At 43.4% G+C, this 21502-nt stretch overlaps 1 protein-coding gene across 39 annotated transcripts in view; it reads left to right on the forward strand.

The window, feature by feature from the left end:
- Positions 1–21502, forward strand: part of RIMS2 (regulating synaptic membrane exocytosis 2) — a 624467-nt gene that overhangs the window by 553443 nt on the left and 49522 nt on the right. The window contains exons 29-30 of one of the 39 annotated variants that reach the window (XM_054984402.1): positions 9559–9622; positions 9656–9861. The exons of 37 other annotated variants lie outside the window; for them this stretch is intronic. In XM_054984402.1, the coding sequence (XP_054840377.1) occupies positions 9559–9622; positions 9656–9861 (270 nt within the window). Of the gene's footprint in view, positions 1–9555; positions 9862–21502 lie in introns of all 39 variants that reach the window. One more of the 39 variants, XM_054984401.1, reaches the window with a different exon arrangement.

Genomic DNA, 21502 nt, shown 5'->3' on the forward strand with positions numbered 1-21502 from the left:
CTTTAAATCCTCTAGGGGATGCCTCCCCCCCCCAAGTGCATGCGTGGCTGTTTACCACCGAAACAGCCCACACTCCAGGAGAGGCAGCGCCCCCAACTCTCAGTTCCTCTTTTCGTCTCTGATCTAAGAGGTTCTACTGCATCATGCTCCTCCATTTTTTTTGCTGTGTTGGGCCAGACTACCGTGCTGCTGATTGCCTAATGGAGAGAGAGTAAGAGAGAGTTTGAGACATTCAAAATCCTTCATACCCATAAGAATAGCTGAAAAAGCCTTATTCAAAAGATGCATTCAGTGCTACAGAGTTTTTGGACCTACCGAGAAAGAAAGCCAGGTCCAAGTCATAGCATTCTTCCAAACGGAAGGAGAATTCTAGTAAGAAGGTTAATATTGAGGTGTAGACAAATGAAGCTGAAATCATACAAACTCCACATACGCCTTCACTATGTTCAAAGTCATCCTCTGACTACTCTTTTGAGGAAGAGGGGGAATTACCAAGAGCCCCCTGCTCCCCAGTTCCGAGGCATCATGTTCAGAGGCAAGATCTTCATCAGCCCTGCTGTACACATAGATGCCCATCCTGGTTTCATCAGGAGATGCTACCAGCTTATGTCATTGATTTGGAACAATCATACTGGGAAGCATCAGTCAGATCTGCCTTGGAAGGCTTCATACAAACTAAACCACATTGACTCCAGCACTCCATTCCTAAATCTTCTATGTCCTTCCAGTTTTCTGAGTTGGACCCTCAACTTTATCAAGTTGAATGGAGGCCATGTTTACCATCTGACCTTTCCCCTGATGAGGCAGTGGGCGATGGAGGATCAGTTTCACCCACTGATGATTTTTGCCTATATACTGAACAGATGCGCCGTATGGCGAAATCGTTGAACAGTAATGTGTTCTCTACTGAACCTAAGCCAAAGGACAAAATACTGCAACACCTTTATTCAGGAAACCCAGACAATATCATCTTCCCTGTGGTTGAGGGATTTGTAGAACTTATAGTCTAATAGCGAGAAGCTGGCATCTATTCCACCCACATCCAAAAAAACTGAGGGCCTCTATAGGACAAAAGAAGATATATGTCCTTTCCTGTTTATCCACCCCCCTGCCGGCATTGCTAGTCACCAAAGAAATGCAATCCAGACATCGGCAAGGTCTCATTTTACATCCACCGATAAAGAAAAACTCGATGGCATCAGATGGAAGATTCACACTTAATTATATCTCAAAATAAAGATTATGAATTATCAGCAATTATGGGGACTTACCAAATATTTCTCTGGAACAAGATAGTAGTGTGTAATGACTGTTTGCCAGAGGATCAGAGAGCTCTGGGCAAGGTGTTTCAGGAGGAGGCACTGAGGGTGTCCAAACAGCAAATTAATACTGGCAGGAACATGGCCGATTCATCCACTAGAGAGCGTTGGCATCGCCTATAATGCGTAGGTGGCATGCATGGCTCTGATCAACGGCTTTACCTGCAGAGACATGTAGCAGAGTGGAAGATTTACCATTCGAGGGCCAAACACTGTTCCCTGTGAAAACTGATGATTGTCTCTTACAGAAGTGAAAGGATTGACAGACTGCAAAGTCTTACAGGGTTGTGCCACCAAATCAGCAATCGGAATTGAAGCCTCTCCACAGACAACATCAGTATTATAACAACCGTTATTACAGATACCAGCTATATTAGTATCTTCATGGCTGTTCAGCTCCTGTCAACCAGAGGCAATACCAAAGATGAAAACCACCACATAAGTCAAGTAAGGATGCCCATCTAACAAGGATCAGGCTTGGAATCCAAAACTGTTTTGACTAGAACAGGAATGATGTATAGTGTTTGATGATAGGCTCACCTTTTTTTGTTCAGCATGGGATTTTGTCACCTCAGATATATAGGTGTTGAAGATAATTGAAAATGGTTATAAAATTGAGTTTGACAGTTTACCATGAGAAATGGGCAGTCCCATATTTGAATCTTGATTGGGGTTTTATTCCAGGTTTTTCCTGGTTCAGAAAAAGGATGGCAATTTTAGACCCATTTTAAACATAAGAGAACTAAACAGATGTGTTGGGCTATGCACATTTAGGATGGTGACCCTTAATAGAGTTTTGCACTACTTCATCCTGGTTTGCTGTGCTAGACCTGAAAGATGCATATTTTCACATATCCATTCATCCTTCTCATAGAAAATTTTTGAAGTTTCTGTTTCTGTCTGAGGGGAGTATATACCAATACCAGGTCTTACTATTTGGATTGGCCGTGGCCCCTATAGTCTTTACAAAATGCATGGCTGTGGTAGTTATCTACCTTAGAACCCATATACCCTTTTTTGGATGATTTGCTGATATTGGCCCATTCCAGAGATCTATAGAAACAGATAAAATTGATAATAAAAATGTTCCAAAACTTGGGACTCTTAATAAATTTCAAAAAGTCTAATATGAACCCTTCTAGGAGGGTGCAATTTATAGGAGCAGTCATTGATGCCTCTCCGAACGGAGCTTCCCTACCATCAGAGAGAGAATGGAAGATAAAGTTTCTAGTGAGATCCTTTATAGTCTGTAGATTTCAGTCAGCACTGAAAATTCAGATACTGCTGGGTCTCATGGAAGCTACTACAACTGTAATACCTTTGCTAGATTACAAATGAGGAGACTGAAACTATGGTTTCTGTCAGTTCACTAGCCAGTAGCACACTCTCAGGACAGGAAATACAATATACCTAGGACAGTAGTCAGAGCATTGCTGTGATGGTCGATGGATTCCCATTTGTTAGAGAGAGTTGACTTTGGTATACCTAAGACTCAGACCATAGTTACCATGGATGCCTCATGGTTGGAGGGCCCATTGTGGATGCTATTATATTCCTAGCATATGACAGGAAAGTGAACTGAGGTTGCATATCAATATTTTAGAGTTACAATGCATTATTCACTTACCTCTTTTGCAGATTTGGTGAAGGGCAAAAATGTTCAAATACTCATGGACAACTGCATGGCAGTGTTCAACATAAACAAGCAGGGAGGCACAACTTCTAAAACTCTGTGCTTGGAGGCCATACTCATCTGGGAATGGGACAGCGGACAGGGTACATCACTTCAGGCTATTTACATTATGGATGTGACCAACCTCATTGCAGGCAGACTGAGCAGATAAGGTTCCTCCAGTCATGAGTGGTCACTAAAAGAATTGTGCAGACTTCTGCTGTTCCAACAGTGGGGTTTCCAGGACATAGACCTATTTGCAACAAGGGAGAATCAAAAGGCACCTTGGTTCTGTTCCAGAGGTGGAATAGACCCAATGTCCTTAGGGGACACCTTTAAAGTGAATTGGTCAATGTACCTATTTCATGCTTTTCCTCCCATGCCTTTAATCGCCTGGATGATCAGCAAGATGCAGGCTGAGAGAATAAATGCCATTGTAGTGACTCAATTCTGGCTTTACCAGCTGTGGTTTCATTGGCTACTACTGCTGGCCAGAGGCAACTTTCAACAGCTGTCTATGATTCCAGATCTATTCACCTACAAGGGAGTCCAATGTCATGACATACCCAGACTCAAACTGACAGTCTGGTTAATTCTACAGTAGAAAGCCTCCCAGAAAGAGTAGCTGAGGTTATTTTAAATGCAAAGAGGCTTAACATCAGAAAGTCTTATGCCCCCAAATGGGACAAGTTCATAGATTGGGCCAAGAATAAGGTCTTTGACCCTTACGATTTTCTGTTAGCTCAAATATTAGAATATTTACTAAAGCTTAAGCAGGATGGTCTTTCCATCTCTGTTAGAGTGTATCTAACTGCTATCTCAGTGTTCCATTTTCTTATAGACAAAAATACAGTTTTTCCTCACTACACTTCTAAACTATTCCTTAAAGGATTACATAACATGTTTCCACCTGTATCCCAGATTGCTCTGCAATGGTAATTACATCTTGGTTTAGCAAAGCAAATGATGAAGCCCATTGAGGCTTTGGCTACTTGCCATTTAAGGGTCTTATTGCTGAAGGTGGCACTTCTTGTAGCAATTACTTTGCCAGGAGAGTGAGCAAATTGGCAGCACTACATATGGACCCACCTTTCCTTAAGATCCACACGGAAAAATGGTTTCAAAGTTTCATACCTCATAGGAAGTAATATTCCCAGTGCCTCTTCTTTCTCCAGTGTCTGAGGCTGAAAGGATACTTCACACGTTAGATGTACAAAGAGCAATTCTCTCTTATCTGAAACGTACAGCATCTTTTAGGTCAAATGTGCAGTTGTTTGTTACACAGGTCCAAGTAAAGGGAAAAGGGCTATTTCAAAGACAATTACTAGGTGGGTAGTCCAGACTATCAGAATGTGCTACAAACAGACTAACGTACCTTGTCCTTTGGAGGTCCATGCTCATTCTGTCAGGTCGTAGGCATCCTCGGCAGCACTTCTTAAAAGGTGTACCCCTGCAAGATACATGCAGAGAAACAACATGGACTTCAGCTGATACCTTCATCAGACATTATGCTCTGGATGTACTCAACAGGAAGGAGGCAACAGTGGATCAAGCAGTTCTACTATTGTTATTTCAGTGAAGAACTTGACCCGCCTCATTGAGTAAGTGGCTGGCTAATCTTCCATGTGGGACTGCACAGAAGACCAACAATAAAAACAGGGTTGCACTTACCTGTAACTGTTGTTCATTGAGGTCTTCTGTGCAGGCACACATATCTTCCCTCCTGCCTGGCTGTGCGGTCTTCACTACTTACCTGGAGATGCCAGCAGCTCAGGAGAAACTAGGGTTTGGGGGCACTACCTCTCCAGGAGCGCAGGTGGTTTTGGTGGGGAATGGCTATGCATATGCTCGGGGGGGGGGGGCGGAGGTACCGCCTAGATGATTTAAAGCTGTAAAACAACCTCTGGTCTGCAGGCCTGTGCATTCACAGTCCCATGTGTTCTTGCACAGAAAACTTCAATGAACAACAGTTACAGGTATGTGCAAACCGGTTTTATGGAAGATATTACTTGGATCACTTACAGCACAATCTTGAGGCCCTCATGCTGTCAGTGCCCACAAACATGTGATATTGCTTGTTTACTCCCTAAGGACCTTAATGGGATAGCTATGCTGGTGGTTGAGCCCACCAAGGCACGACAAGACCAGAGCAGAGAGCACACACCCTGCCATTCCCTTGATGACCCCACCAGCATCCCCCAATGGCCACACTGCCCTCCAAGAGTCTTGTGGGGGTGAGGAGTTCCCCTCCAGTGCATTTGTGCATGCAGTACAGGGACCAGCCACCGCCGGATCATCCCCACTCCTCATCTGCTTGGCATCTCAGGCCCCAGTGATGAGAAGGGAGGTTGACAGTCCTCCCCAGCACACATATGGGCGAGATCTCACACCCACCCTGTTTGCTGTACCACTGTGTGTGAGAGAGCTGGGCAGGATGGAAGCAGCATGCAGTGGCAGCCCCCACAGATCAACAGACCCCCACCCCACCCCGCTCCATTCAGGGGCTGAGCCACACAATGGGGCAGAGAAACCCAGTGGATCGTTGGAGCTGCCACTTCCCTGGCAGCCCAGGACCAGGAACCATCCCCATGGATATGCTGTGGGGCTGCCCCGGGTGGGGGGGAGCTACTGTCAGCTATAGGCAGGCAAACAGGCAGGGAGGGAGTAGTTGTTCAACACAGACTTTACTGAAATGCCATAAGTGAAGAGGATGTCTGGCCACATGTTGCCAACTTCCCTCACTCGAGACGGGAGCTGCCCCTGTTTGCGCAACCGTCCAAGCCACGATCAGATCTACCATGTCCTGGGAAGGTTCTATGGCTGGAGGCAGCAGTGGCGGCTCCATTGTCATGGGTGCTGCTGGCAACCAGATGATGGATGCCCTTCCAGTGAGAAAGAGCTCCTTGTCTGCATCTGGATGTTCTGCTCTTGTGATTGCTTGGAGCTCTGATCCCGTGAAGGAGACTGTCAAGAGGCTGTGCACCCATCATCATGGGGGAGTTACGAGAGTCCCCAGTTATCCTGACCCATAGCTGCACACTCTCTCTGCCCAAGAGGGGAAGCCCAGCTGAGGGAGTCTGAATGGAGCCATGTCATGGGCTGCTAGGAGCCCTTTCCCAGCCCCCCACAAAACAGCTATGTTGAACACAGCTCCTCTTTGGCAGCCATGGGCCACACACACACACTCCCACCGGCGAGCCTCAATCACAGAAGAGGCTGGCATTTGAGGGTTGCTAGAGAGGGGCAGAGGGTAAGCTGGTGTGAACAAGCAAGCCAGGACAGCTGGCTCCCTGGCACCTTCTTACCTGTTGGTGAGCCTTCGCATCTCCTCGAGCCAAGACTCAGGAGACAGGTAACCGGTAAGACAGCTTGGGGAGTAGTTGTTAGACATTCTGGACTTAGCTCTCCTCCCAGATGTGAATGTAAGATACACCCCCATTTTTGCAAGATTTCCCCTGCGCACTCTTGTCCCACCATTATGTGCACTCTCTTCCACCTAGTGCTCTAAGTCCCCACAGCAGAGGTCTTGGGCCAAGCCTCCACCTCCAGCCCTACTTCCCTGGGTTCATGGGTGCCCCAGCCAGAAGTTATCTAGGGTGGGCAGAGTACTGATTGGCCACTAGGAAGGGGGCTCAGCCACTGCAGGGGTGCTAGTCAGCTTTCACTCTCTCTCTCACACACACACACACACACACTATAAAATTATACTTGCCTTAAGAAAGTATGCATTTACTTTTAAAATGCAAAGTGTATTAATATTTTAGACACAGTAAACAGTGAGATGGGATTGATGTGGGGAAAAGATTCCCCTTGTAGGATCTGTTTGCACTTCTTACTTACTGAGAAATTTCATTGCCTCTTTATGTGTTTTCTCCCCATTATATTTCCCCCAACTATATTTCCCACACTATATTTATTTAGTTATTTCAATCAATCAATTTATTCTTGCAGTTCATGAACAGTAAGAGCAGTTATTTAAATATTTTAATACTGCCATGCCTTTTCTTCTGACAACTTAAGGCAGATAAGAATAAAAGCAGAAATTGGCTGTTGTGGGTTTTCTGGGCTGTATTGCCGTGGTCTTGGCATTGTAGTTCCTGACGTTTCGCCAGCAGCTGTGGCTGGCATCTTCAGAGGTGTAGCACCAAAAGACAGAGATCTCTCACTGAGAGATCATAGTGATCTCATATCACTATGATCACTATGATCACAATATCATAGTGATAACCATTTTAAGAAATTAAAGATTCAGAGTAGACATGGGCACGAAATGAACCACGGAACAAAATTCTGTACGGAATGGCCAGTTTGTTTGCACCATGGGAACGTGTTTTCCAGAACAAATGAATTTTTCCAGCCGTTCCATGGCTGGTTCGGAGTTTCACAGACACCGCACCGGTATCAGCCCATTGGCTGAACCTAGCGTGGGGTCTGTAAAACTGACAGCCCCTTTCTCCTGCTGCTCTAGCAGCAGGAGAAAGAGACTGTCAGTTTCACAGACCCCACGCTGGGTTCAGCTGATGGGCTGAAACCAGCACGGGAGTCTGTGAAATTGACAACCTCTTTTCCTGCTGCCCATGCTGTCAGTTTCCCAGATCCCGCGCTGTAACTGGTGCGGGGTCTGTAAAACTGACAGACCGGGCAGCAGGAAAAGAGGTTGTCAGTTTTACAGACCCCGCACTGGTTCCAGCGCAAGGTCTGTGAAATGGACAGGCTGGGCAGCAGGAGAAACGGGCTGTCCAATTCTAGTGTGGAGTCTGTGAAACTGACAGCATCTTTTCCTGCTGCCTGGGCTGTCAGTTTCACAGACCCCGCGCTGGTTTCAGCCCATCGGCTGAACCCAGCGTGGGGTCTATGAAACTGACAGCCGTGCCAGTTCCTGTGCGGGGTCTGTGAAACGGACAGCCCGGGCAGCAGGAGAAACGGGCTGTCTGGTTCTAGTGTGAGGTCTGTGAAACTGACATCATCTTTTCACAGACCCCATGCTGGGTTCAGCCCATTGGCTGAAACTGGTGCAGGGTCTTTGAAACTAATAGCCCCGTTCTTCTGCTGCCCAGGCAGCAGAAGACAGGGGCTGTCTGTTTCAAACACCCCGCACCGGCTTCCACAGCCGGTGCAGGGTGGTTAAAATGCCATGGAACAACGAACCACAAACTGGGAAAAGGTCGGAAGTTCATGGTTCGAGGTTCCGTGGAATGCTACAAACCACAAATCACATGGTTCAGGGTTTTATTTAATTATGAAAAGCAGCCATTAAAAGCAAGGAAATGTTACTAGGAGAGATGTGCCTTTCTTTTTTTCTTACTGCAGCTAATAGCAACACTGCAACACTGTTTACTGGGGAAACATTAGGAGGAGACACATTTTAAAAATTCTTTATCACAACCCCTTCCCAACACCTTCAGCTGCATTTAATGTTTAATAAAATGTCAGAAGAAGACCCAGTCATGGATTTCCCATCATATAATGTGCAGTTTTAGTGACTGGCTCAAGTTGCCTCATACGGAAGAAATTTAATTATTTATTTATTTATTTATAGTCCGCCTTTCTCACTGAGACTCAAGGCGGATTACATAGCATGAGTTTAGTACAATCAGTATCGAGGACATTTCCATACAGTATCAAGCATATTTCCATGCAGTGTCAAGGACATTTCCACAACAATGTAATAGGATCTTACAAAGATGCAGCATTAGCAAGGATCCAATACAGAGTTGAAGAACTGCTGAAACCGAACATAATCAATTCTAGGACTGACATTAAATAACATGAAGCAAAGGTAGTATAGGAGTACATATTCGAGCAACAGAGATAATATGCAAGGCAACATAATGGTGAAGTCTATGGTCCCCAACTCATTAGCGAAGCATTTGAGACCCCCTTCCTACATTACTTCCCTCCTATCTGAGTAAAAAGCCTTTTTGAATAATTTGGTTTTGCATTGTTTGTGGAAAGCCAGGAGAGTGGGGGCTCTCCTGACCTCCTCAGGCAGACTGTTCCATAGGGTAAGCTAGCAGGAAGGCTAGCGGGAGCCTAGAAAAATAATCCCCAGTATTCTTCAAGAAACTTGAGGCATTATACAAGATGGGAGAAATTAGTAACCTTCAATAAAGGCCTTCGTTTCCCCATTATACACTAGAAAGTTACATCAGTCTGGCCATGAGGAATTTGTATGCATTCAGGCTAGACTTTTTACTGGCATATATGTAGTAACAAAGATATCCACCAGTACCAGGAAATTTATTTTAAAAGAAGTAAATGTATGTATTTTCTAAAATACTTCCTATATGTCTGTCTCACATCTATATAGATAGTATTTACCCTAGTCTAGAGACTTCTGGGGAAAGTATCTAAACCATATTTATTTCCTGGACTACACCCAAGCATTAACTAGCATGTTTATTTTTGTCATTGCACTGTTCCCTGTATTGTTTGACTTTTCTGTTCTATTTCTTTTTATTTATTTGAATGCATGTTCTGTCCAATCCTAACTTGCTTCTGACTTTTTTGTTTGTTTGTTTGTTTGTTTGTTTTGCATGTTTCTTCAATTTTTGTTTATTTCAGAAGATCAAATGAGGAAAGAAAAGAGGGAGGGGAGGAAGGGGAGGAGGAGATATTTCCTGAGGAGGAAGTATTTGCTGAGGAAAAGCAAGAAGAGGAAGAGGTGGATAATCAGGAAGTTGAGAAAATTGTAAAGGATGAACAAGTTGATGAAAAGGGGGAAGGGGAAGAGGAGGCAGACAAATGTGACAAAGTAGAAAACAAAGAACCAGAAGAAGATGAAAGGGTTCAAGATGATCAAACTGAGGAAGGGGCAAAAACAAGCGATAAAGAGGATTTACAAGCGAGATACTCACAAGATGATCTCAGGTAAAATAGATGTCCGTTTAGTAGTTTGTACGGTACATATTTCCCTTGAAAACTAACCCTTTCCCTGTATTGTGCCATTCTCCATCCTTTGCTATAGTTATTTGTATTTACAATCCCTTTGACTTTATACCATTTAATATTTTAATAAATGAATAGATGAGCAAATGTTCTCTTCAGTGAATTTGTTTTACATGAGGAACATGAACCCATACTATATTGGCAACAGTTATGAGCATAAATTATGAGCAGGCCATACCCAGTTCAAATCAACCAGAAATCATTGCAGGGTACTAGAAAAGCTTTTTTATCTCTCAGAGAGAGAGAGTTCTATGTAAAACAGGCAATTGTTAGTAGCATGTCATACAGCAGAATGGTAAATGTAGTCTGGCTGTTTTTGATGGGTTCCTGTGTGTTTTGTAGATCAAAACATACTGAAAAACCTATCCATGATTCTTGAACCCAAGAGTGCCTAAGCAAAGTTACACCTTTTGAATCCCATTGACTTCAGTGGACCTAGACAAGTGTAACTCTCCTTAGGATGGCACTGTAGGTGAGCTGATCAAACGCAGTGTCATGAAAAGGTACCATATGCTCCCCTCCATGGGCTCCCTGTAAAATATCCATGACACACATCCCATGTACTGTAATGATAGAATTTATTTCACTGTCTAGAGCCATTGAACAACTCTACAAAAGTGCTAAAGAGGTGAAAAGTATTTTTATTAAAGTTTTCAAACAGGGATATGGTAGTGATTTTTCAAGTTCAAATCATAAGCTATTTTAGGGAAATAAATCTGGTGACCTCATGGTAGAAGGATATTTGTTATTTTCAGATAATGTGATTACTGCATAGTAATTATAGACATAGGTATATGGGTTGGATTTTGAAATGTCATTCATTCATATGAATTTCTGCATTGTTGATCTACTGGCAGGAGACTAGTATTTCAACTCTGTAATGCTCGTTGATCTTCATAAAAATTCTATAAAATATGTATAAAGAAGCAGTTATTACACCTTTGTTAAAGAAAGCCGTATTGGATAAATGGCTTCTGATTTATTATAGGCCAGTTTCAAACTTGCCTTTTTCTTGGTAAGGTGATTGAATAGGTGGGAGAACAGATATTGATAATTCATCTACAGTTGATCCTTGCTTTGGACATTGTTTAAGGATAGAGATTGTAGAGATTGTCCACGAGAGGAATCAACAATGTCCATTTACAGATGGACACAGGGATGCATCCATTCTGATCCTTCTTGATTTATTGACAGTCATTGACTAGGTAGATCATGCAATATTATGAAACTATTTAGAATTTGGAATGGAGATATAAGGCACTTATCTGCATTGAGTTAGACCATTCTTAACCGATTGTATCCAAAGATTCATTGTTTAGGGTAAGACTAAGTGTGTGATATTTTTTTTAGTTTCTACACAAATCTTACCTCTCCTTAATATTCTTTAACATGTATGCCAGCCTCTCAAATGAGACTGTACAGAGCTATGGAGTTGTATGTCATTAATATGCTGATGACACCCAACTCTAGATTTCGTTAAAGAAGCTTCCACTAACAGTTGGCTTTTGGTTAATGGTGGACAGAATCAGTTAAGTGATCATTTGTTTGCTAATGGCATGGATTGTATATTTTAATATATTTTAGTTGTTTATGATTGATCTTACTGTTTTTCTATAAGACTCTTTGGCCTCCTCTAATAGATGGGAAATTTGGGCTAGGGTTTTTTAGATGTTAGTGATTTTTTGATAATTTGTTCTTGTAAGCCATTTGGGTGAAATAGAATAGGCTGGCATAATTTTTTTTTAGTTTGTATTTTTATGGGGGTCCTTTCAGTTTGCAGAGTGGAAAAGTTGTTCGGGCTGGTGGTGTAAGTTCTGTCAAAAGAGCAAAATGACTTCAGGATACAATTAGTGAACATAGGAAGGACAAACCTTTATTATCCTAAATAAATCAAAATTCTACAAATAAATGTGTATTCTGTTCTTGTATTGTTTGTATATTTCTGTACATGGCATAGCACAAGCAACCAAATTGTACCTTCTAAAACCTGGAACAAAAATTTTCTAATTGCATTCATCAGCATGAAACATAGAAGTAGGGGATTTTGCTTAGTTTTCTTCTAACTCAAAGACTTCTTCCTGCATATGGAACTATACAAACACCTTGAAAAAGAAAATAAGATTGTATACTTGTAAATATTGTATGTTGTACATTCATATGTGCAGTTGTACATCCCATCTACTTTTACCACTGTTGGTGTGATTTCTTTGGGTTCTGCAATGATCAGTGAGGAACAGAACCCTGACACAAGATGGAAAAAATCTAGCCAGTGGAAGAGGCAAGATAATCCACCTGTTTTTCTAAAACTTGTCTAGACATTTATGCGCTTGACTAGAGCAACAATCAGCCAAGTACAGCAGTAAATGATCAGTTAAGTAAACTAGTAAGTAAACTACTTTTAGTAGTTTATAGTAGTTTACTTACTGGTAGTTTACTTAACTGATCATTTACTGCTGTACTTATAGTAGTTTGCTCACAACTGCAAAGTTGTAAGCAAACTACTATAAACAATAGACTCTAAAGGCCTCCTTAGACAAGCAGTTGCCACTTCCTCTTATGCAAAGCTTTCCCCCCTTCAGCTGCAGCCCCCATCCACTGCCCATACCATTTCTTAGGGCACGGCAATCTAGGGAAGAGCTATTGGAAGCTACAATTGGAAGGAAGGGGCAGGAAAGCTCATTGCAAGAATGATATTTATCTGGATCCAATCCATTGTCTGTGGGTAATTGGCACTTCAGTTGAATGTTATAAATGTTAATGAAAGGCAAAAGAACACACATAGAAGATGCCCACAAATTACCATAACTAACTAGCCAAAATGATCTGACTCGCCAGATATCCATGTCTCACATGTGAAACTGCTATACAAGTGTTTAGTATTTTAAAGTTGATGTGAAAGTTAATGTTTTTGATTAAAAAATAATTTTCCATGTATTTAATTATAGTTATTTTGCCCAGGGATATAGCCTCTTGTATAAATTAAACACAACGGATAAAGATTTCCTGTGAAGTTACTTTATTTTCAGTTTCAAAAAAGAACATTCTCTGTAGGCATTAGTTTGCAAACATCTCTTTGTTCTTTAAAAAAAGGTTGGATTTCATCATGAGCTAAGAATTCTGCCTTTGAATAATAGAAAGTTTTTAAAAATATTGATGGTTGTTGGGGGTTTTCCGGGCTGTATTGCCGTGGTCTTGGCATTGTAGTTCCTGACGTTTCGCCAGCAGCTGTGGCTGGCATCTTCAGAGGTGTAGCACCAAAAGACAGAGATCTCTCAGTGTCACAGTGTGGAAAAGATGTAGGTCATTTGTATCTACTCAGGAGGGGTGGGGTTGAGCTGAGTCATTCTGTAAGAGTTTCCCAGGGTGTGGAATGCTAATGGCGGGAGGCTTCACTGTATCCTGAGGAGGTTCTTTTGCATATGGATTGGTGCTTGATGTGCTAATCTTCTCTGCAGGGCTATTGTCGGGTGTGGAGTGTTTTGTTGGCCTGGTGTTTTTCAGAACTGGAGCCCATGCTCTGTTCATTCTTAAGGTTTCTTCTTTCCTGTTGAAGTTTTGCTTATGCTTGTGAATTTCAATGGCTTCCCTGTGCAGTCTGACAAAGTAGTTGGAAGTGTTGTCCAGTATTTTGGTGTCCTGGAATAAGATACTGTGCCCTGTTTGAGTTAGGCTATGTTCAGACACTGCTGATTTTTCAGGCTGTCCAAGTCTGCAGTGTCTTTCATGTTCTTTTATTCTTGTCTGGATGCTACGCTTTGTGGTCCCGATGTAAACTTGTCCACAGCTGCAGGGTATACGGTATACTCCTGCAGAGGTGAGGGGGTCTCTGCTGTCTTTTGCTGATCGTAGCATCTGTTGTATTTTTCGGGTGGGTCTGAATACTGCCTGAAGGTTATGCTTTTCCATAAGCTTTCCCATCTGATCAGTAATTCCTTTGATATATGGCAAAAACACTTTTCCTGTAGGTGACTGTTTTTCCTTGGTTGTTTGATTCATCCTGGGTTTGATTGCAAAAATACAACAGATGCTACGATCAGCAAAAGACAGCAGAGACCCCCTCACCTCTGCAGGAGTATACCGTATACCCTGCAGCTGTGGACAAGTTTACATCGGGACCACAAAGCGTAGCATCCAGACAAGAATAAAAGAACATGAAAGACACTGCAGACTTGGACAGCCTGAAAAATCAGCAGTGTCTGAACATAGCCTAACTCAAACAGGGCACAGTATCTTATTCCAGGACACCAAAATACTGGACAACACTTCCAACTACTTTGTCAGACTGCACAGGGAAGCCATTGAAATTCACAAGCATAAGCAAAACTTCAACAGGAAAGAAGAAACCTTAAGAATGAACAGAGCATGGGCTCCAGTTCTGAAAAACACCAGGCCAACAAAACACTCCACACCCGACAATAGCCCTGCAGAGAAGATTAGCACATCAAGCACCAATCCATATGCAAAAGAACCTCCTCAGGATACAGTGAAGCCTCCCGCCATTAGCATTCCACACCCTGGGAAACTCTTACAGAATGACTCAGCTCAACCCCACCCCTCCTGAGTAGATACAAATGACCTACATCTTTTCCACACTGTGACACTGAGAGATCTCTGTCTTTTGGTGCTACACCTCTGAAGATGCCAGCCACAGCTGCTGGCGAAACGTCAGGAACTACAATGCCAAGACCACGGCAATACAGCCCGGAAAACCCCCAACAACCATCGTTCTCCGGCCGTGAAAGCCTTCGACAATACATTTTTAAAAATATGTTTATTGTATTTGTACAATTTTTTATTCCTGTCTTGGCTGGCTCAGGCTAGCCCAGTTTCATCAGATCTTGGAAGGTCAGCAGTGGTTTGCCCTGGTTAGTACTTGGATGGGAGACCACAAAGGAAGTCCAGGGTGGCTACACCAAGGCAGGCAATGGCAAACTACTTCTTTTCATCTTTTCCCTTGGAAACCTTGTGGGGGTCACCATAAGTTGCCTGAGATTTGACAACACTTTACACAAACTGTTTCTTTAGTGACTCATACCCAGTGAGTTGAATTTGTAATGGTAGTCTAAATCATGGAATGCTACTTCCTATGCTGAGTTTTTCTTGATCGTAAGTCAATGAAAATAAGGTATCATAGATCTACTGTGATATATTTATATCCTTAGATCTGTCTCCAGTTATTTTGTTCTATATATCTTTCTCTGATATTTGTCTAGACTAGGGTTGCCAGCTGCTTCGAGAAAAACTGTTCTGTCCCTTTAATAGAGGTTTCATGTGCCCATTTCCACACATTAAGTCTCTATTAAAGGAACAGGACATTATTCTTCAGACCTGTTGGCAGCCCTAGTCTAGACTCAGTTTCTGCAAATAGAACATGCCTCCCAATTCCCAAATCATACACAACAGCATCTTGTGAAACTCATTCTCTAAATGTATATTTAAATGTTTCATAGATCCTGTTCTTGACATAACCTTAACAATTTACAAAGGCATTACACCACTGAAAAAATCAGCTTTGGTGGTGGGAATTTGGAGCAGAAAAGCAGCCGAAGGGGTGGGGTGCTTAACCCTTTCCCTTTCTGCTGTTTCTCTGCTGCAAGGCTGCTTCCACACAATGATGATTCTCTGTATAGCTTTTATTGCCATTGCAAATGCAAAGAAATTTGCAGTAGTAGCTGAACAGCCATACAGCAGTTTTCCCTGCTCTTTCCATACTTCAGTACCCCAAAGACTTCTATTTCCAACATCCAACTGGAGGGGCTTTTGAGGGTGCATTTTAACAAAACAATTGAAATATCACTATTTCACTATAAAACCCTATCTGATAGGTCCAAAGAATCCCTGACTTCCATTTTTTTACAGTAAGTATCTAGCCCCTTATATTGCATAAGTATAATAGGAGAGATACCTTTGCAATGAAAAGATCGAAAGATGTACCTTTAAAATAAATGAAAACTGAGAAATCAGAGAAGCTACTGATTGTTACAGTGGTATAATGCTATAGAGATATGTCATTTGCCATTTTAAAAAAATAGAAAAAGCCCTTTGTTGTCAATAGAAAATAATGGCAATGTGGGGCCATTGTACTAAATCGTTTTTGGAAAAGATCACAACAAAGTAAAGAAAAACACAAAGTAGACAAATAGGGGATGATGTTATATGGATGTTCCAAAACAAAATATCACCCCAGTCTGGTTTGAACATCAAACTGGAGCAAAACTTCCATGTGGAAGCAGCCCAGATTATTCTTCTCAAGCCATCTCCCTGACCCCCCCCCCACCAAGTAGTTCTAAATATGAGAGGAAATAGCTTGGAATGATGATTTAGACAGTTTTTAAAAAATGTCAGGCTGTTTCACACCAACTAATTGGGCTGGAGCTACAAATTACATGTAGATCTTATTTTTTATACATTTGTTGGATGGGTGGGTTTTTGTTTTTGTTTTTGTCTTAAACATAGTGCAACTGCTGAGGCTGTAATTTGAAGCAGGAGATTGCTATAGGAGGAAAACAGCTTCTTAACCCTTTCCTCTTGCACCATTTGTCTGCTGAAAATTGCTCTTCCACACGACTCTTATACCTCTAAGGGAAAAGATACAGAACTGTTCCATTGTGGGGATAAAAACAACTTGTGAGGTCATTTTCCAGTGGAATTTCCTGCAAAATGTAGTCTCACCAGCTGTATTGTAAAAAACAACAACACACAAACTATAGTTCTGTTTTGAGAAACTATTTAATGTTATATACTTCTTCTATGATTCTTTCTGCTTTTTCACTTTTTCTTATTAGTTATCACATATATACAAAATAGTAAAGAGTCCAGTAGCACCTTTAAGACTAACCAACTTTAGCATTAGCTTTCAAGAACCACAGTTTACCAAAATACATTTATGGAAGACAGATCAAATGCAGTTTAATTAATAGAGATGTGTCTTAATTTATCTCCGCTATGACCATCCTCTAACGTCATTTCTAGGGGTGTGCAAGCCAAAAATTTTCGGCTATAGCCGAAAGTAGAAAGCCGAAAGAAAATTCTCTATCGTTAAAGCTGAAAGCCGAAACAAGAATCTCTTTCGGGATTCGGGATTCGGGATTCTTTCGGCATTATTTCGGCATTCTTTCGGCTTTTTTCTATGGGAAAATGCCTCCGTCTTCCAGGACGCCTGGAGGAGGCATTTTCCCACCGAATAAGCCCAAAATTGGTGGGGACCTTCCTCTAACCCTTCTCTAACAACCACCCAAGTTTCAGACAGATTGGACTTTGGGGGGCCATGTTATGGCCCCCCAAAGCAGGTCCCCCCATCCTCCCATAAAGGAGCATCTTCTTCATTATTTCCTATGGGGAAAAAATGAAGAAGCAGGCTTCCTTTGCCAGGGGTGGCATTTTGCATGCAAAATGCCCCCTTACCCTCAGGGGCCCTTCTCCCACCCCTCCTCCCACCCCCCACCAAGGCTCAGCCTGCTCCCACTTGGGGGGGCCATTTCATGGCCTCCCCAAGTAGGTGCTCTAATCTCTACCACTGACAGCTGGGGGAGGCTTGTGTTGCCAGGGGTGGCATTTTGCATGCAAAATGCCCCCCAACCCTCTGGGGCCCTTCTCCCACCCCTCCTCCCACCCCCCACCAAGGCTCAGCCTGCTCCCACTTGGGGGGGCCATTTCATGGCCTCCCCAAGTAGGTGCTCTAATCTCTACCACTGACAGCTGGGGGAGGCTTGTGTTGCCAGGGGTGGCATTTTGCATGCAAAATGCCCCCCAACCCTCTGGGGCCCTTCTCCCACCCTTCCTCCCACCCCACACCAAGGCTCAGACTGCTCCCACTTGGGGGGGCCATTTCATGGCCTCCCCAAGTAGGTCCTCTCAGCCCCTAAAGTCCACCCCTTACAGCCCCACACAAACCCAATTCCCCCCCAGCTGCCGCACACAGACCCAAATCCCCACATTAGCCCCTCACAGACCCAAATCCACCCCCACCTGCCCCACACCCATAACCCCAGGAACAGGCTGGCAAAGGCCAGCCCTCTCCCTTTGTTCCCTATGCTGGGAACTTCTAAACTCTCTTTCCCTGGGCAATTCTGCACAGCCCAGGGGTGCCACAATGGTGGGCACACTTCTGAGTGCCAGCTGGTCCCTGTGAAAGAACACCTGAACCACAGACACCCTCCCTCAAATTCCCCCACCACCTACAGAGATAGCTGGCCAGCCAGCCCCATTGTTCCCTATGATGGGAACCAACTGCACAACAAAGAATAAAACAAGAACAACACAAAATAAAGTTTTTAAAAAATTATTTTCTCCCTTCCAAAGTACAAGTAGGCAAAGCATTATGACACATTACACCAGCAGTCCCCCACACAGAAAAATAACACAACTCACTTAACATCAGAGAATCACAAAGCACGATTCCTGTCAAAAACACTTTATTTCTTGAACAGCTTTAGGTTACACAGCAGGGGGGAACACCAAAGGGCTTGGCAGCAGTATCTTACACAAAAATAACACAACTCACTTAACATCAGAGAATCACAAAAGCACAATTCCTGTCAAAAACACTTTATTTCTTGAACAGCTTTAGGCTACACAGCAGGGGGGGGACACCAAAGGGCATGGAAGCAGTATCTTACACAAAAATAACACAACTCACTTCACATTAAAGAATCACCCCAAAAATTGCTGTCAAAAGCACTTTATTTCTGTAACTGCTTTAGGTTACACAGTAGGAAGGCACCACAGAGCAGGAAAGCAGTGTACTACACAAAAATAACACAACTCACTTCACATCAGAGAATCACACAAACACAATTGCTGTCAAAAACGGTGAAGTGGGTTGTATTATTTTTTGTAGTACATTGCTATCATGCCCTTTTGTGCCCTCCTACTGTGTAACCTAAAGCTGTTCAAGAAATAAAGTGTTTTTGCCAGGAATTGTGTTTTTGTGATTCTCTGATGTTAAGTGAGTTGTGTTATTTTTGTGTAAGATACTGCTTCCATGCCCTTTGGTGTTCCCCCCCTGCTGTGTAGCCTAAAGCTGTTCAAGAAATAAAGTGTTTTTGCCAGGAATTGTGTTTTTGTGATTCTCTGATGTTAAGTGAGTTGTGTTATTTTTGTGTAAGATACTGCTGCCATGCCCTTTGGTGTTCCCCCCCTGCTGTGTAGCCTAAAGCTGTTCAAGAAATAAAGTGTTTTTGACAGGAATCGTGCTTTGTGATTCTCTGATGTTAAGTGAGTTGTGTTATTTTTCTGTGTGGGGGACTGCTGGTGTTATGTGTCATAATGCTTTGCCTACTTGTACTTTGGAAGGGAGAAAATAATTTTTAAAAAACTTTATTTTGTGTTGTTCTTGTTTTATTCTTTGTTGTGCAGTTGGTTCCCATCATAGGGAACAATGGGGCTGGCTGGCCAGCCATCTCTGTAGGTGGTGGGGGAATTTGAGGGAGGGTGTCTGTGGTTCAGGTGCTCTTTCACAGGGACCAGCTGGCACTCAGAAGTGTGCCCACCATTGTGGCACCCCTGGGCTGTGCAGAATTGCCCAGGGAAAGAGAGTTTAGAAGTTCCCAGCATAGGGAACAAAGGGAGAGGGCTGGCCTTTGCCAGCCTGTTCCTGGGGTTATGGGTGTGGGGCAGGTGGGGGTGGATTTGGGTCTGTGAGGGGCTAATGTGGGGATTTGGGTCTGTGTGTGGCAGCTGGGGGGAATTGGGTTTGTGTGGAGCTGTAAGGGGTGGAATTTAGGGGCTGAGAGGACCTACTTGGGGAGGCCATGAAATGGCCCCCCCAAGTGGGAGCAGGCTGAGCCTTGGTGGGGGGTGGGAGGAGGGGTGGGAGAAGGGCCCCAGAGGGTTGGGGGGCATTTTGCATGCAAAATGCCACCCCTGGCAACACAAGCCTCCCCCAGCTGTCAGTGGTAGAGATTAGAGCACCTACTTGGGGAGGCCATGAAATGGCCCCCCCAAGTGGGAGCAGGCTGAGCCTTGGTGGGGGGTGGGAGGAGGGGTGGGAGAAGGGCCCCTGAGGGTAAGGGGGCATTTTGCATGCAAAATGCCACCCCTGGCAAAGGAAGCCTGCTTCTTCATTTTTTCCCCATAGGAAATAATGAAGAAGATGCTCCTTTATGGGAGGATGGGGGGACCTGCTTTGGGGGGCCATAACATGGCCCCCCAAAGTCCAATCTGTCTGAAACTTGGGTGGTTGTTAGAGAAGGGTTAGAGGAAGGTCCCCACCAATTTTGGGCTTATTCGGTGGGAAGATGCCTCCCCCAGACGTCCGGGAAGACGGAGGCATTTTCCCATTGAAAAGCCGAATGAAAGACGAAAGAATCCCGAAACGTTTCGGCTTTTTTCTTTCGGCTACCCGAAACGTTTCGAGATTCCCCGAAACGTTTCGGCATTCCCTGAAAGAAGCCGAAACACTTTTGTTTCGGCATTCTTTCGGCATTCTGAATGCCGAAACGCACATCCCTAGTCATTTCATTATCATTATTACACTGCTTCTCAATAATAGAATGTAGATATATCTTAACATCTGGTGTGGTTCCTCACAGCAAGCTTTTAATTTGTGGAATAAAACTGACCAACCATGTATTTTTTTAACGTGAGGGTATGTCAGGATTTTTCTTAGAATCATAGAAGTGTAGGATTGGAAGGGCTCTCTAGGGTCATCTAGTCCAACCCCCTGCACAATGCTGGAAACTCACAACTACCTCCCACCTCCACACCCGCAGTGACCCCTGCTCCATGCCCAGAAGATGGCAAAACACCTCCAGGATCCCTAGCCAAACTGGCTTGGGAAAAATTGTTTCCTGACCCCAAAGTGGCGATCAGCTTTACTCTGGGCATGTCAAAAGGGGCCATGAGAACTAAGCCCTTTCTGCCATCTCTCTTATGATCTGCCTAGGTTCACAGGATCAGCATTGTTGTCAGATGGCCATCTAGCCTCTGCTTAAAAACTTCCAAAGAAGGAGAGCCCACCACCTCCCAAGGAAGCCTGTTCCACTGAGAGACCGCTCTAACTATCAGGAAGTTCTTCCTAATGTTTAGCCAAAAAATCTTTTAATTTAATTTCAACCCGTTGGTTCTGGTCTGACCTTCTTGGGCAGCAGAAAACAACTCCGAGCCATCCTCTACTTGACAGTTCTTCAAGTACCTAAAGATGATTATCATATCACCTCTTAGTCGTCTCCTCTCCGAGCTAAACATACCAAGCTCCTTCAACTTTTCCTCATAGGGTCTCCAGACCCCTCACCATCTTCTCTTTGAATTTTTGACAAATTGTTACTTCAGTTCTGAAACTCCGTCTCATTTTTATGGCATGATTTTAAAACACCCATTTCACAGTTTTTGCTTTTAGGGTACTGTTGGATTTAGGATATAGCTGAACACCTCACTTCACGTTTCTTGCTTTTAAAAAAATATCCATGAGGAAAAGGTACTAGTTTTAAGCTGAGTTGTATTTTCCTTTCTGTCTGCTCAGAAAATCACTTAAGGATGTACTAACGTTCAAACTGGGTTGAACACGTTTAAAATTATTTGCTTTGAGCCTGTTTGCAGGGGAGGCAGAATATAAATTTAATTA

Source organism: Eublepharis macularius, chromosome 7, assembly GCF_028583425.1.
Source record: "Eublepharis macularius isolate TG4126 chromosome 7, MPM_Emac_v1.0, whole genome shotgun sequence".
Lineage (NCBI taxonomy): Eukaryota > Metazoa > Chordata > Lepidosauria > Squamata > Eublepharidae > Eublepharis > Eublepharis macularius.